The 14,205-nt window shown below is 52.9% G+C and overlaps 5 protein-coding genes across 5 annotated transcripts; 3 read left to right on the forward strand and 2 right to left on the reverse strand.

The window, feature by feature from the left end:
* Positions 1–606: 606 nt before the first annotated feature.
* PHYSODRAFT_436575 (hypothetical protein) lies at positions 607–768 on the forward strand (the record flags this gene model as incomplete). The annotated part of the gene is made up of 1 exon (XM_009534046.1): positions 607–768. A coding segment is annotated over one exon (162 nt), but the record flags the coding sequence as incomplete, so codon positions are not given.
* PHYSODRAFT_516068 (hypothetical protein) lies at positions 763–1,311 on the forward strand (the record flags this gene model as incomplete). Its single annotated transcript, XM_009534047.1, has 1 exon — positions 763–1,311. A coding segment is annotated over one exon (549 nt), but the record flags the coding sequence as incomplete, so codon positions are not given.
* Positions 1,312–4,757: 3,446 nt separating this feature from the next.
* Positions 4,758–5,306, forward strand: PHYSODRAFT_516440 (hypothetical protein; the record flags this gene model as incomplete). Its single annotated transcript, XM_009534048.1, has 2 exons — positions 4,758–5,075; positions 5,112–5,306. 2 exons carry the CDS (start codon positions 4,758–4,760, stop codon positions 5,304–5,306), a joined length of 513 nt encoding a protein of 170 aa, XP_009532343.1.
* Positions 5,307–8,345: 3,039 nt separating this feature from the next.
* On the reverse strand, positions 8,346–9,721 carry PHYSODRAFT_336484 (hypothetical protein; the record flags this gene model as incomplete). The annotated part of the gene is made up of 4 exons (XM_009534049.1): positions 8,346–8,833; positions 8,925–9,394; positions 9,478–9,566; positions 9,653–9,721. The coding sequence occupies 4 exons, from the start codon at positions 9,719–9,721 to the stop codon at positions 8,346–8,348; spliced, it is 1,116 nt and encodes a 371-aa protein (XP_009532344.1).
* Positions 9,722–12,601: 2,880 nt separating this feature from the next.
* PHYSODRAFT_517890 (hypothetical protein) lies at positions 12,602–12,982 on the reverse strand (the record flags this gene model as incomplete). The annotated part of the gene is made up of 1 exon (XM_009534050.1): positions 12,602–12,982. The coding sequence occupies one exon, from the start codon at positions 12,980–12,982 to the stop codon at positions 12,602–12,604; it is 381 nt and encodes a 126-aa protein (XP_009532345.1).
* Between the last annotated feature and the right edge of the window lie 1,223 nt (positions 12,983–14,205).

A 14,205-nucleotide genomic window follows, 5' to 3' on the forward strand; every position in this document is an offset into this window, starting at 1 on the left:
CAGCCACCCACTTGTAGGCGACGGGACACTACCTTTTAGCAGTTAGCAACTTGCCATGGAGGGCCGTGAAGAAAACACAGCCGACACCCTGGGGTCTCCGACAGCGCATATGAGGTTGAATCACCAAGGTGGACTAAGATCTGGGCATCGGCGACCGCTTCTGAGACGTTTGAAGCCTTTCGTGATACCCTCCCTAGGCGAAGCATCAAGAGGAGTGACCGTACGAACTGCACAATCGACCATCTACTCAACAAGAACTACGCTCTCGCTACTGCCATGCACAAGATGCGAGTTCAGACTACAAAGTGCCGATCGCGGCGATGCCATCCTCATCGCTCTGAAGACGATGACGAGAATGACTCAGCCATTGATGCCCCGGGGGACTGTCCATGCCGATATAAGTTCCAGATTTGCCAATCGTCCGATGTGCAGGAGGTCTTTCAGCGCGACGCCCACCTGGCGGACGTCGACGGGTCCTCCAGCCCCATCGTGCGCAAGTTAACGCCTGAGATGAAGACCTTCATAGTGGAGCAGCTCAGCTCGGGTGTGAAAACGACGGCTTCGCGTTTGTTTGCCGTTATCTGTAGCATGGTGCACGAAGGTGACATGCGTGGGCCCCCGCCCGAAGACCAGCAGGTTGTGGACTTTGTGAAAAATTGGAGACGGAAAAATCCTAAGAACGAAATGGCGTCTACAATCGTGATTTGCAATGGCCACCTCTACGAGCAACAAGATATAACGACATTAGACGAGTTTGAGATGATGATCCTTTACACGCAACCGGATGCGCGACCGGGAAGCACAAGCATTGTGTCGCGCTTAGGAGATGGATCAGAGGCATTCCCGTTTCGTGTTGGGATGACGTGCATTCGGCAAATCCGCGATTACATCTCGGTACAGAATCGCGGTGACTGTACAACGATTCTGCACCTCGATAGTATCCATAGCATGGCCATCCATGGCTACTCGGTCTTTGCATGTGGCTACTCGGATCAAAGTTGCCACTTTGTGCCGCTAGCCTACTTCTGTACATCCCAGAAGCGGAAGCTGGATATCGGTTGGTGTCTTCGCTACATTAAACGGGTCTGTGTGGATATCGGCAATGTACCTTTTGCCCCTCAGTACGTGATGATGGACGCTGACAAAGCCCAATTCAATGCATCCGTGACCGAGCTGCCCCATTCTACCGTTCTAATGTGTTGGTTCCATGTCACTAAGAACGTGTGGAAGTACGCAGCGGAGTTCCGCGTCTCCTACGACGACACGGCAGCTGTGTTTGAAGATCTCTATGACATGCACTATGCACTGCGGCCGGATTTTGAAGCTGTAAAAGCGCGGGTTTTGGGGAGGTGGATGGGACTAGCTGCAGGATCTGCCGTACGCAAACTTACAGACCATGTGACAAAGCAGTGGATTGAGACCCAGCGCTTTGCTAAATGGCAGGCGTTCTACACCCCGCGAGGATATGCTGCGACCAATAAACCGCTTGAGCAGTATCATCGGCGTTTGAAACTGGAGTGCCCAAGCAATGAGCATACGCCCGATGAATTGATCAAGAGTCTTAATGGTGCGCGGCTTGCTTTTCTGCATCGAAATGTGTTTTTTTGCAATTTTCCTACAGCCTCAGAAAGGCTCATGCTCCTGTACAGGCTTTTGTGCCGCCGAGGTTGCATTTCCGTAGAGCGTCTGCCTCCGATTGGGACTGTCCAGGCCGATTTGTACCGCGTCCTGCATCGGCCTTTGGCTCTAACCGCCACAGAGAAGAAGTCGGTGAAGCAGTCAATTAAATCCGCCAATACAAGGCGCAAGCAACTCGAAGGCATGCCCGCTGCGGGCTGGGTTATTGATGTCCGCAGCAAGGCTTGCCCTTGCCCATATTTCGAGAAAAACGGTGCCTGTTGTCATCTTGCTGCAGCGTGTATCCATGCAGGCGTGCATATGCCAGGCGTAGGCAACAATGGCAGGCAGTTCGTGCACCCGCGTCATCGCGCAGATCAGATGCGCGTGGAATCTGCAGCTGTAGTTGACGCGAATGCTCTGGATGGTGTCAGAGCGGATCCCGCCGAAGATACCCCCACTACTCGCGTCCAAGGACTGCAACAAATCCAAGAACAGGATCAGGTTGCAGGCAGCAGTACGATTGAACCCGATACTGAACGGCAGCTTCTGCAAACTATTTATCGCGAACCGGCCCCTGCTCTACAGCAGGTAGAACAGAACGATGGGCGTGATGACGACAGTACGCAGGATGCGGTGTCGGATTGCCATGTACGAGTACTCAGCTATCTCTTCCAGCAGCCCCAATTCAACTTTTGGTCCAGCTCTCTCAGGACGACCGTGAGCCCGAAAACGTCCGAAGCGGGCTTACTATTTGTCCTGTTGTCGAATTGGCAGACCGAGTCGAGCGTCCACGTGGTGGTGGGCGCAGCACTACATCGGAGGACCCTATGAACACAAATGTGCAGGTCGGCGTTCGTCGCTCTCGTCGCGCACCAAAACCAACGAAGCGATCGATTGAGTCTCGCTTACAAAATGATAAGCGAGCACGAACAACTATCGCTAAGCGTTAGAGGAATTATGCTTGCTCGCATCTTTTATTCATTCTACTTATCTCTCAATATACCGTTGCATTGATATTCACTAAAATTCATGTTAAAGTTTTACTGACGGCCAACCTTACAAGTGTGACCTCGATGTTCGCCTGACCATTCTCATCTATTGTTTATTCCAGGCCATGTATGCGCGCAGGATTGTCTACACGATGACGCTCAGGTGCGGCTTGATCCCGCTTTAGTCTGTGTGACGACGCTCCTACATGACAAGTTCGTGGACGTCCTCGACCACATCCCCGTTCAGTCGTTAAACGGATCCTCGTCAAATGTCGAGACGCCCGCCAAGGTGTTCACAGTCTGCACGACAAGCGACGTGTGAACGCGGGTGAGATGATTAAGATACTCTAGCGCGTGACGGCGGAAGTTGGTTTTCATGATAGGGAGGTGTTGCAGCAGTTTGTTACGGCCACATCGCCCGGGGACTGTCGGGTCCTCGAGCTTGGCCAAATTACCGCCGTACCCCCGTCGGTCATGCGGATTTGCCGTACTGAGCGCTTAAAGCGCAGAGGGATTGATGCGTGGTGGCAATCGCGTCGAATCTGATGAGCTAGTCGATCACTTCTCTATGTGTACATAGGCAACGAATATACGTGCTTGAACCCCTTCCTGTCGGTGTTATTACACGTGAGTATGATGGCGAACTCCTATTCCATCCGTGGATATGCTATATTTGCTATGTCGGTGTTTTTTTGTATTGCTGTGGTGGTGTTCACTTAAGTGTAGGCGCTACAGCCGATTCTTTCGGTGCTGAAACACCCCCCTCGGTGCTGTTGTGCTGTCGCATTAAAGGTGCTCTAACCACCTCGGATCAGCCCACGCGTTACAGGGATGGAGAACGTAGCATCGTCGAGGACATTAATAGAGGTTGCTGTAGTGCTTGTGATCATCGTGGAAAGGCGTAGGATTTGTGGTTCATGGAGACTTGTTGCTGCAGTGCCAAATTGCAAGTGAACCTATGCTGTGTGAACTCAAACAACGGACAGACCCCAACGGGTGAAAAGTGGTTGGGTGCTATTCGTTTCATTAAAGCTTGACATATCAGGATTCGATGATCGGTTAATGTCATATTGGGTATGGTGCGTTGTGAGATCGGGAAATGACTGCGGCCGGGCGAGTTCCGGCCGAGGTCTAACTGCCTTGAGCTTGCGAGAGATGGCTGACCGAGGGCTCTGATTGGTCGGTCACATTCCCCGCGCTTTAGTGCCCAGAAGATTGATAGAGACTACGGAGTGACAGGGTCTCGGCGGGTCAAAATAAACCGCCTGCCGAGGCCTCCGAAGTTTCATAGTGGGTACACTTTATGCCCAGTAGGAGTTCGGATTTAGGACGAAGCTTCGTCCGATTGTAGGATCAGCTCGAAAGCTCGGTCCACACTTGATATTTGTATAGACCTTAGGGATTAGCTATAGGAGAGGCCTGACAGCCTCTAATCATTAAACAGAGCAGAATTTTCCCCCAAGCCACACAAGGGTCAAGTCCGTCTACGGTAAGTCGCTAAGCTTAGCGTAGGGTCTGGATACACTCGGCTGCACGGGGTATGTCTGCCGGTGAGCATAAGGTGCATTGACCGAGTGTTCATCCTGGTAAGGCCAAGAGTGAGTAGGTGGCCGAGTGTTGGGAGGTATTAGAGACCTCTGTGTACAGTTGAACGTTGGACTGGGTGTGAGGCAGGGGCCCCCAGTGTATTTGACTTCTAGCCGAGGCTTCGATTGGCCTGGTACCCTTCCTTTCTGAGGGACCACAGAGGTTTAGTGCGAAAGCACGTATTACACATTGCATCCTAACCGTAGCTCGTGGCTAAGGGTGCTCTTATATTTTAACGATGGGTAAACCTACCTGACCCGCAACACACAGGGAGGCACATTCCAGCCCGTATAAGGGATCGGACCTGGTCTTCAGGTTTATTATCCCGACAATCTATCGCCGAATCTTCGGAGACGGCGTGTGTTGTTGGTAGGGCTCGTCCTAGAGACTTCGGTTGACAGGGCGAGGACTCGTAAACTCGTGTTTTCCTACACGACAACTGGTGCCGCGACCCGGGACTGGTGTGACCGATTGTGTGTTGTGGTCTGTGTAGGTTTTGCCCAACGAGCATTGAGGAGAGAAGAAGTGAAGAAGAGAAGAAGAAACAAGAACTAGAACAAGATGGCGAAAGGATCCAAGTCAGCGGTACCAGCTACGCCGGTGAAGTCGGGACGAGGATCGGCCGAAGGTTCGTCAACGATCGCGAGTGACTTAACGTCTCGGTTGTCGACGATCTCCGAAAGGTCGGTCAGTTTCGAAGAGTCGGTTGACCAAGATTCGGACGCCAAGGATGACATGATGATGGACTATGGTGACCTGGAGGAGAAGACTCCAGCGACGACGCAGGAGTTCGGAGATGAAGAAGATGCGATGCTGTCCGTGGGACGTAGCGGAGGCTCGCGCTCCTTGTCCCGGAACCTCGTCGCGGAATTTGATGAAGTGGCGAAACCCGACCATGCGGATGACGACTTTTAGGATGGCACCGAGACATCGGCTTCGAGGGCTCTGGTGCAGGTTACTAAGGGTCCTCAAGAATCCCGCGGAAGTCGGCCCGCTATGAACAGCAGCACTCCAGCTGCGAACAAGGTGCTCGGCAGAATGCTCGAGCAGATGGTGGAGTCGAGCGAGTGGATATGGCAGTTAGTGGCTCAGAATGCCTTTTGGGCTTAAAAATGCACCTATGATCTACCAACGAATTCTCGACAACGCTCTGTGGGGCTTTGTCCAGCCGAGGTGTGGCAGGTAGCATTACGCGCGTCTGATGGCCGAAGCTGAAGTTCGCGACCGTGAACTCGCCAACGCCTCGACCGAACAGTCACATGAAGAGTCGTCCAACCCGGACCAGTCGCCTACGAAGTTTGAAGCGGGACTTGGAATCGGATTGAGTGAAAGCTCGGTCTCGGAATTAATCAACAGTCCTATTGCGGACATGTTTGCGAATGGAGAGCCCGACGAGTCTTCGTCGGTGCCGGTTTTCGAACGGCGTTTGTTTGTTGACGATATTTGCTTTGGCGGCGAGTCTTTCGATAAGGTCTCTGCCGCCCTAGAACATGGGGCCGAGGACTTAGTCATCGTCGGGGACTCGTGACTCGCAATCCAGCAATCCCTAGGGGTGATCGCTTGCCGTAAGGAGTCGCTGATGGCACAACTAAACAAGCACAAGGAACTGACCGCGAGACTTCGGTCCGTGAAGTACCTACATGCTATCCGAGCGTTCAATGCAGCTGCAGACTCTTTGGCGAGCGAAACCTTGGAGAAGAAAATGTCGATGACGGTGAACAGCGAAGACCGGAAACGAGAGTTGATGGAATTAAATCGGATCCGAGAAGTGCTCTATGAACCGTCAGCCGAAGCCTCTGAAGCTTCGGGAGAAGTTGTAACGCGTCACGTGAACTCGATACGTGTGATGGATACGTGTGGCAGTGACCGTAGTAGGAATTTTTTCGATTTTGTTCGAGATACTGGGCATGTGGCCGCGGTAACGAGGCAACAATCCCGCGCGCGTGCGAAACAAGTACGCTTTGCCGATGAGACTTCGGGTGATGAACCAGAAGAGAGAACAGAAGGAGACGAAGCTAACGATGTCAGCAACGAAGAGTCTAACGAACTTCCGGACCAACCGAGACCTGACGCAACGGTGGTCCATGAACCGAGTGCTGACGACATCGACCCGCTAGTTGTGCAGGAAGAACGGCGCAGGCGCATTGGCACAGCCTAGGATGAGGAGCTCCGGTGGTCAAACCTCAAGACGGTGCTAAAGGGAGACGAAGCGAAGCTTGCCTACAAAGCTGCACGCGAAGCCTGGAAGATGGCTGACAAGTTCGTGTTAAGCGAAGATGGTTTGCTGTATTTCCTCGGTGCGAACCGTCGGTGGGGTCGCGACCGGGCCGAGAAGACGACACTACGCCTAGTGGTGCCAACAACGATGGTTCAGGAGATCCTACAGAACTGTCATGACTCGTTGGAGGGCGGTCACCAAGGTATCGTCCGAACCTACCACCGAGTCAAGGCTGACTACTATTGGATTGGTTCGCCGATGTGGAGAAACACGTACGCTCGTGTCTAGACTATAGCTCAAGCAAGAGTCGCCCGCAGCTACGTGGGTACTCCCCAGGCAACATTCTGGCCGAGTGTCCGCTACAAATTGTCTCGATGGATTTTGTGATACCCCTACCGAAGACTCGGCGGGGCAATACCGCACTGCTACTGTTTCAGTGTGCGTTCACTGGATTCGTCATGGGCAAGGCGATGGCGGACACATCTGCACTCTGTGTAGCACAAGCATTCGAAGAGAGCGTGTACCGAAGGTTCGGAGCGCCGTCTCTGATCAGGCATGGCCGAGACCCGCGCTTCATGAGCGAGGTCTTCCAAACCTTCGCCGAGATGATGCAGTCGAGATCTAGGGCTACGTTGAGCTATCGACCGCAGGCTAACGGCCAGCAGGAACGCTCAGTCAAGACCGTAATGCAATCGGTGCAAGTGTACGCGGAGGACCCGCTGCAACAAGACTGGGATGAGATTTTGGAGAAGTTGATCTTTGCGATTAACAACTCGCAGGACACCACTAGGAAGGACACGCCCTTTTACTTCGTGCACGGATGGGACGCAAGGTCCACCCTCCGGGCAATGTCCTCCTTACTGAAGCGAGGTGTCGGGCGACAGTCCGATACGTTGGCATGGCGCCGAGAAGTCAACAGGCAGCAGGAAGTTGCGTTGGAAATGGCTAAGGAGTACCAAGCAGTCGAGAAAGCTCGGCGTGCTCAAAAGCATAACGAGGCTTTGAGCCGAGCAGAACGTGCTGCGCTTCCACCTTCCGCGACTGGCGAAACCTCGGAAGATGATCCGACAGGTGCAGATGGTGAGGGTGACACACCAGACCCCGCACCGAAGTCTCTCTTCCAGCCTGGTGATCGTGCGTGGCTTTACATGGAACGCGTCAAGCCAGGATTGACCAAGAAGTTGGCTCATCGATGGCATGGTCCCTTCCGCATCAAGCAGAAGGTTGACGAGTATGCGTACGAGTTGGATCTGCCTGACAAGAGTGGTTACCGGTTCTACCCGGTAGTGCATGTGTCCCGGTTGAAGGCGGTGAACAAGTTTGGCGATCGGCCGAAGGCTCGACTTGCTGCTGAAGTAACCGAGGAGACGCGACTGGATTTCGACGAGGAGTTACTCCCGGAGGATAGTTGGGAACCCGACCACCTGGCAGGCGAGTATGAGGTTGAAGCCATCTTGGATGACCGAATCCCCCTCTCGACGAGCACTGAGCGAGCCGTCCGAGAGTTCAAGGTGAAGTGGGTCGGCTATGACGAACCCTCGTGGGAGCCCGCGTCGAATCTGTCTTGTGGCGGACTGCTGTATGACTATCTACGCGAGAAACGACGTGACCGAAGGTTGCAAATGGTCCAAGTCGCTGACGAGGACTAGTTGCATCCCTCTCACCATGATGAACTGCCGACAGGGCTACACAGCCTGCCCCAGCAGACGAAACATGTTACTGCGGAAAGAAGATTGTATATTTGTATGTTGAAGTGGACACGACTTTACGAAGTGGAGATCACGGCTGGAGAAACTGTGGAGAACAGCTGAAGAAGGACAAACGACTACTGAATTGCATGGGCGAGCTAGTTATACTACGAACGAACTGTCTGAATACCCTGATCTAGCTCGACCTAAACATGAAGGAACGATGGAGAACTGGAACGAAGCTTAGGCGTCCGAAGACGAGGCAACCTTGGCCAAAACGCGGAGACGCGCAGCCGGAGAAGCTTCGGCCTGCGTGGCAGCTTGATCAGCAGCACTTGGAGGCGAACGTGGCGCGTCAGCCGGAGTTTCGCTGGCCGGGGCCTCTTCAACAGGGGCCTCCGAAGCCGCGACGCGATCTTGAACCGAGTCCTGCGTTGACGTTGCTGCATCTTGAGCTCCTAGCGCTTGTGTAGCTTCGTCCGAAGTCTCTTGAGCATCCACGGCGCGGCGAGACTCGTCCTGAGCCTCTTCCGAAGACTCTTCAGCAACCGGAGACGCGATCTCTTCGATCAGCTCCTCGACCTCCTCCTCTTCCGAGACTTTGTCTTCACCTGGCTGCCCGTCCTCCTGTATACCGAAAGGAGACCCGTGAAAGTTCGTGAACTCACGCACCCACGGAGCCGTAACACGGCGAGGGTCCAGCACTGGGTTGACCGTAATAGCTGTCGCGACTTCACGAACGGTCATGCCACGCGGGACGAAGAGTGGAACCCTGGGGTTTCACGGAGCGAAGGTTGTGTTGTACGGGTGCTCGGACGGCACATCGGTGACGCACCAAGCCGACCATCAGCTGAGCGCAGTTTGCGAAGCGTCGTTCCGAGTGCTCGCGAAGCTCTTCGACCGCAGCCTGCACCTCGTGGTGGACGATGTCTTCGACAGCATACCACTGTGCAGAAGAACGCGGAGGAAGTCCCGAGGCCTCGTGCGCAGTTGCAGGCAGCGGGTCACCCGTGCAGCAGAAGCGCGCAGCATTTAACGAAGGCTCGTGCAGAGGACTGGAGTCGGGCGAGGACCTGGGGACCAGCTGAGTACACGCAGGGTCCGACGAAGCCCCGCTAGCGGACGGCAAAGCGGGAGTTGGCAACGTCGAAGCCACTGCACTCGAAGCCGAGGTCTCTCCGGTGCTTGCAGCCGAAGCATGGTGCGCGACGACCGAAGGTGCGGCCTGGAGACCGCCCGCCACCCCGCGTGCTCCTGCAGAGGCGGGAGTTGGTGACGGAGCAGCTCCGGCGCTGCCAGCAGCACCAGACGATGGCGCTGAAGCTACAAGAACTGCAGCCGAAGCCTGGGCCGTCGGGGCGCCCCGCTTGCTGACGCAGAGGCGGGAGTTGGCACCACCGAGGCCTCCGAGGCCGGCGCCGACGAGTCGATGACCTGCCCCGTGGGGCCACGCAATTGAGTGTCCTGCAGCAAGTTGCAGCAAGTTGAAGACGGTTAGACGCGATGAAGAGATCAAGCACAGCACTCAAGCACCTCGCACGAAGCCTCACCTGGACGACTGGACCGAGGTCCGGGAAAGTGAAGGGCGGCGCGCTGCCAGGACCGCCGGAGGACTGCATGGCGTCGGAGCGCAGAGAGGCACGAAGGCAACACGGCACTCACCACTTGGGACGGCTCGGGCCGATTTGGGGGCCGCTCTGAGATCGGGAAATGACTGCGGCCGGGCGAGTTCCGGCCGAGGTCTAACTGCCTTGAGCTTGCGAGAGATGGCTGACCGAGGGCTCTGATTGGTCGGTCACATTCCCCGCGCTTTAGTGCCCAGAAGATTGATAGAGACTACGGAGTGACAGGGTCTCGGCGGGTCAAAATAAACCGCCTGCCGAGGCCTCCGAAGTTTCATAGTGGGTACACTTTATGCCCAGTTGGAGTTCGGATTTAGGACGAAGCTTCGTCCGATTGTAGGATCAGCTCGAAAGCTCGGTCCACACTTGATATTTGTATAGACCTTAGGGATTAGCTATAGGAGAGGCCTGACAGCCTCTAATCATTAAACAGAGCAGAATTTTCCCCCAAGCCACACAAGGGTCAAGTCCGTCTACGGTAAGTCGCTAAGCTTAGCGTAGGGTCTGGATACACTCGGCTGCACGGGGTATGTCTGCCGGTGAGCATAAGGTGCATTGACCGAGTGTTCATCCTGGTAAGGCCAAGAGTGAGTAGGTGGCCGAGTGTTGGGAGGTATTAGAGACCTCTGTGTACAGTTGAACGTTGGACTGGGTGTGAGGCAGGGGCCCCCAGTGTATTTGACTTCTAGCCGAGGCTTCGATTGGCCTGGTACCCTTCCTTTCTGAGGGACCACAGAGGTTTAGTGCGAAAGCACGTATTACACATTGCATCCTAACCGTAGCTCGTGGCTAAGGGTGCTCTTATATTTTAACGATGGGTAAACCTACCTGACCCGCAACACACAGGGAGGCACATTCCAGCCCGTATAAGGGATCGGACCTGGTCTTCAGGTTTATTATCCCGACAATCTATCGCCGAATCTTCGGAGACGGCGTGTGTTGTTGGTAGGGCTCGTCCTAGAGACTTCGGTTGACAGGGCGAGGACTCGTAAACTCGTGTTTTCCTACACGACAGCGTTATAATGGTGGTTGTTGGAGATGCTTGTTGGCAACACTCGCATCGGTTAAAATTGATCCTATCATCGGCTAAGACACAGTCAGCCCAAGTTGGCTCGTATGGTAGTTTTGTTTGGTTTCGGGTCGTTTTTCAAAGTCATTGTTTTCAGTTAGTCAAGACACAGCGAGATAGTAATCGAGAGAGCCCAAACTGCTCGAAGGGAAGTGCTGTAGTTGGCTTTGCAGAATAGAGTGATAATAAGAGTCGTCAAATAGAATTGACGCGCGAAGAATAACAGCAAGCAATGCGCCGCCTAAAGTCAGGATTGAAGTCAAATTCACTTTTATTCTGGGATAGCAGTAACCCCGGAGGGAGTGCTGTGTCCAGCCCAACACAGATTAATTAGGCGGCACCTCGGTAATTGAAGCCGGTATTACTGACGCCGAAAACCTGGCCCCGGTAACTGAAGTTAACTGAATATTGCTCTCCATCAATCTCAAGTCCGAGACAAGCTCGAGAGTGATGGAGAGCATTTCGAAAATTCCGTATTCGTCGCATTTGGACACGAGTGCTGCGAGGAATCGTTGCCGAGATCAGCGCTGCTCGCCGGTCTTCGGCACCACGTCGCTGATGAGCGATGTTCTTAGCTTACGCTTGTTGCCGTAGCTCACCGATATGTGCCCCAGCAGCTGCGAGCCGACCCCGGAACTAGTGCCGACGCCGACATCGTCAACTTAAGGAACGTCAGCTAATCGTGTAGCCGTTAGGCCGACGGTCGGCCTCTCAAACGACAGCATATATGAAAACTATTTGCCGCTCTGGTGTGGCAGCGTGTGACAGCTCGTCCATCTACAGTACAAGAGCAAGTAATTTAAACTAACTATATTACCTTGAAAACACAGACATGCTCTCTGACGTCCTGAGCTCAAGGAGCGAAGTGAAAGTATCGGATGACATCGTCCGGTTCCTGATTGATCCATAACGGTGCGTGTTTGAAATACTATCTGCTCATAGCTGCTTCATCTAGCTAGAGCATGTATCCTGGGAGACCAGCTTGCTGGCTTACATGTACCAGCCTCACAACCCTTAGTTCGTCACGAAATGCATTCCCAGTTACAGGTAACGTTCAGGAGACATCGAAATCGCAATTAGCGAGAGTGCAAAAACTTCTGAAGAGCAAAATAATTGTTTGCAAGTTTTTAAAAGTAAACAGGACTGCATCATTTCCCACTGAACTATCCTGTATTACCGGCCAGATGCTGCGGCTGCGAAGCAGCCGCAGCATTGTCGCGTGGTATTATCGTTCTGCCAGAGTTACGGGACAGTTGGAGAGGGACACCAAAAGTAACTTTGCTGAACGATTTGCGGTGCACAAACGACATCTTTAGAAAGTAGAAGGAAAATGTAGTTTGCCGGTACTGTTCTTTTGCTTGTTCTTCACGTGAAAACAGTAGAATGCTGCATCTGAAAAAGCGCTAATTTCACGAACACGATTGTGGGACACTGCTGCCTCTAGTGGTGCACTACACTTACACTGCATGTTTGTATGTAAAATACATATGTTCGCTAATCTTGAGCCAAGCTGTATATGAACACATTTGCGTTAGCCCCAACATTTTTTGTCCTTGATTTAGAGCGTGTTCGCTACGCAGCTGGAGATGGATATCTGCAGGGAGTTGGTGCATCTCCAAACTAGCTTGTTCGCTACAACAGAGCGCATCTAGGTAAAATTAGCCAATCACAGTGCAACTACAACGACTCGCTCTCCTTCTCCTTACTTTGCTGTTTCTTCGTCGGCCGGGAATACTGTGCCCGAGACACCGGACTCGTGGCAAGACCAAGCTGCCGATGACGCTACGAAAGCTGCGCCTCCGTTTCCGTCAGCCAGTTGCGACCACCACACCAGGATAGCCATGACGCGCAGCGAAACCTGACTCGATCGCATCCCAGTCCTCTCTCCTCCGTGGAAACGAAATGACAGCCGCCGCCATTGCTCGTAAGACGCGCACCACCTCGGTCGTAATCTCCATTACGTAGCTCCGTGACATACCCATAGAACCACCGACCTCTCGGTACCCACCAGTTGAGCCTAAAAAGTAAAGCGCGGCTGCAACTTTCTTCTCAAAGCTATGCTGCCGTACTTTGGCAGCAGCAAACAGAACACCTTGATCTCGTAGTAAACCAGCAGTCCGTAGGAAAGTCGGCTTGGTGCAGCGAAGATTGTCTTCAAACCAACTTGCATACGCGGCTGACTGTAGCATGGGCTCAAAGTGCAGTGAGGTCACGGTACGAATCTGTTCCTTAGGGCCTCGCGGCGCATCGTCGGATTCTCAACCAGTACAGCTTCCTCTTCGTCCATTGTCTGTGCGGCTGAACTGCCTCAATCTCCAGCTACTTTCTCCTTCTCCAGCTCCTAGAGCTGGAGAAGGAGACGGGGTAATTCTCCAGTTGTCACGTTGTGAACTAAACTATTTTGACCAATCAAAAGACAAGAAATAGAGTTGATAAGAGGCCATCTCCATCTCCAGCTACCTAGCCAACACGCTCTTAAGGACAAAAATTCGCTTAAGTACGATGTACTTTCCGGGGTTTTGTTCTCAAACCGCAGAAAAGGACCAAAATAGACTTGGCGTTTGTATTGAGTGTAATCACGCCCGGGTAAGTACGAGGTGTCATTTGTAACAAGTTCATAGACTGTGTGAGAGGTGTTACGTCTGGATCCACATAATGAAATCAAGTCAATGTGCGATTTTTGACCTAGAAGCAAGGACAAAAACCGAAATGTGATATGTTATATATGACACTTTTCAATCTGCATTTTTATCATGATGGACAACAGAGGACAGTGTGCAAGCCCCTCCCTTGTAGAACGAATCAAGGGCTTTCTGGTCATTGCAATAGTACTGTGTATCTCGCAAAATCAATACCAGCATAAGCCTCTAACTTTTGGTCCTTTTATTTGTCCTTAATCTGGGGCCTATTGGGGTTAGGAGACGTAATAAGCACGGATTCGTATATTCTTGCAGCGATCTATTCACTGAAGCTGGTCATTTGGTTTAATTGTGTGGCCTAGAACCAAAAATTGCATGAGGTTGCTGCATGTGGAAGCCCCCAAATAAACTTGGATTTAGTATTAAACAAACATATGTTTGATTATCCGTGGGGAGCATAGAACGAGCCACCGCATAAAGCGAGCCACCCGTTCAATACAAAAACCAAGATGGCCTCCCCGAAGGAGGTATTTGCGCGCGCATTTTGCAGTGCGTTTTACATCGGAACCAGCGCTAAGCTCACGTATGCCGTGAACCAAGATCACGGCCTCTTCGCCCCCACTTTCAGATTTCAATTTTCTTCACTGGAAGCGGAGATATGGGCTCTCCATTATGGCCCAAATTGGCCCGCTTTGTCTGAGCCAAGCGACGAGTGATGTGTGACACATAACGAATGCCTTAATACATGATGTGTAACACACCACGACCACATA

This window comes from Phytophthora sojae, assembly GCF_000149755.1.
Source record: "Phytophthora sojae unplaced genomic scaffold PHYSOscaffold_7, whole genome shotgun sequence".
Classification (NCBI taxonomy): Eukaryota; Oomycota; class Peronosporomycetes; order Peronosporales; family Peronosporaceae; genus Phytophthora; species Phytophthora sojae.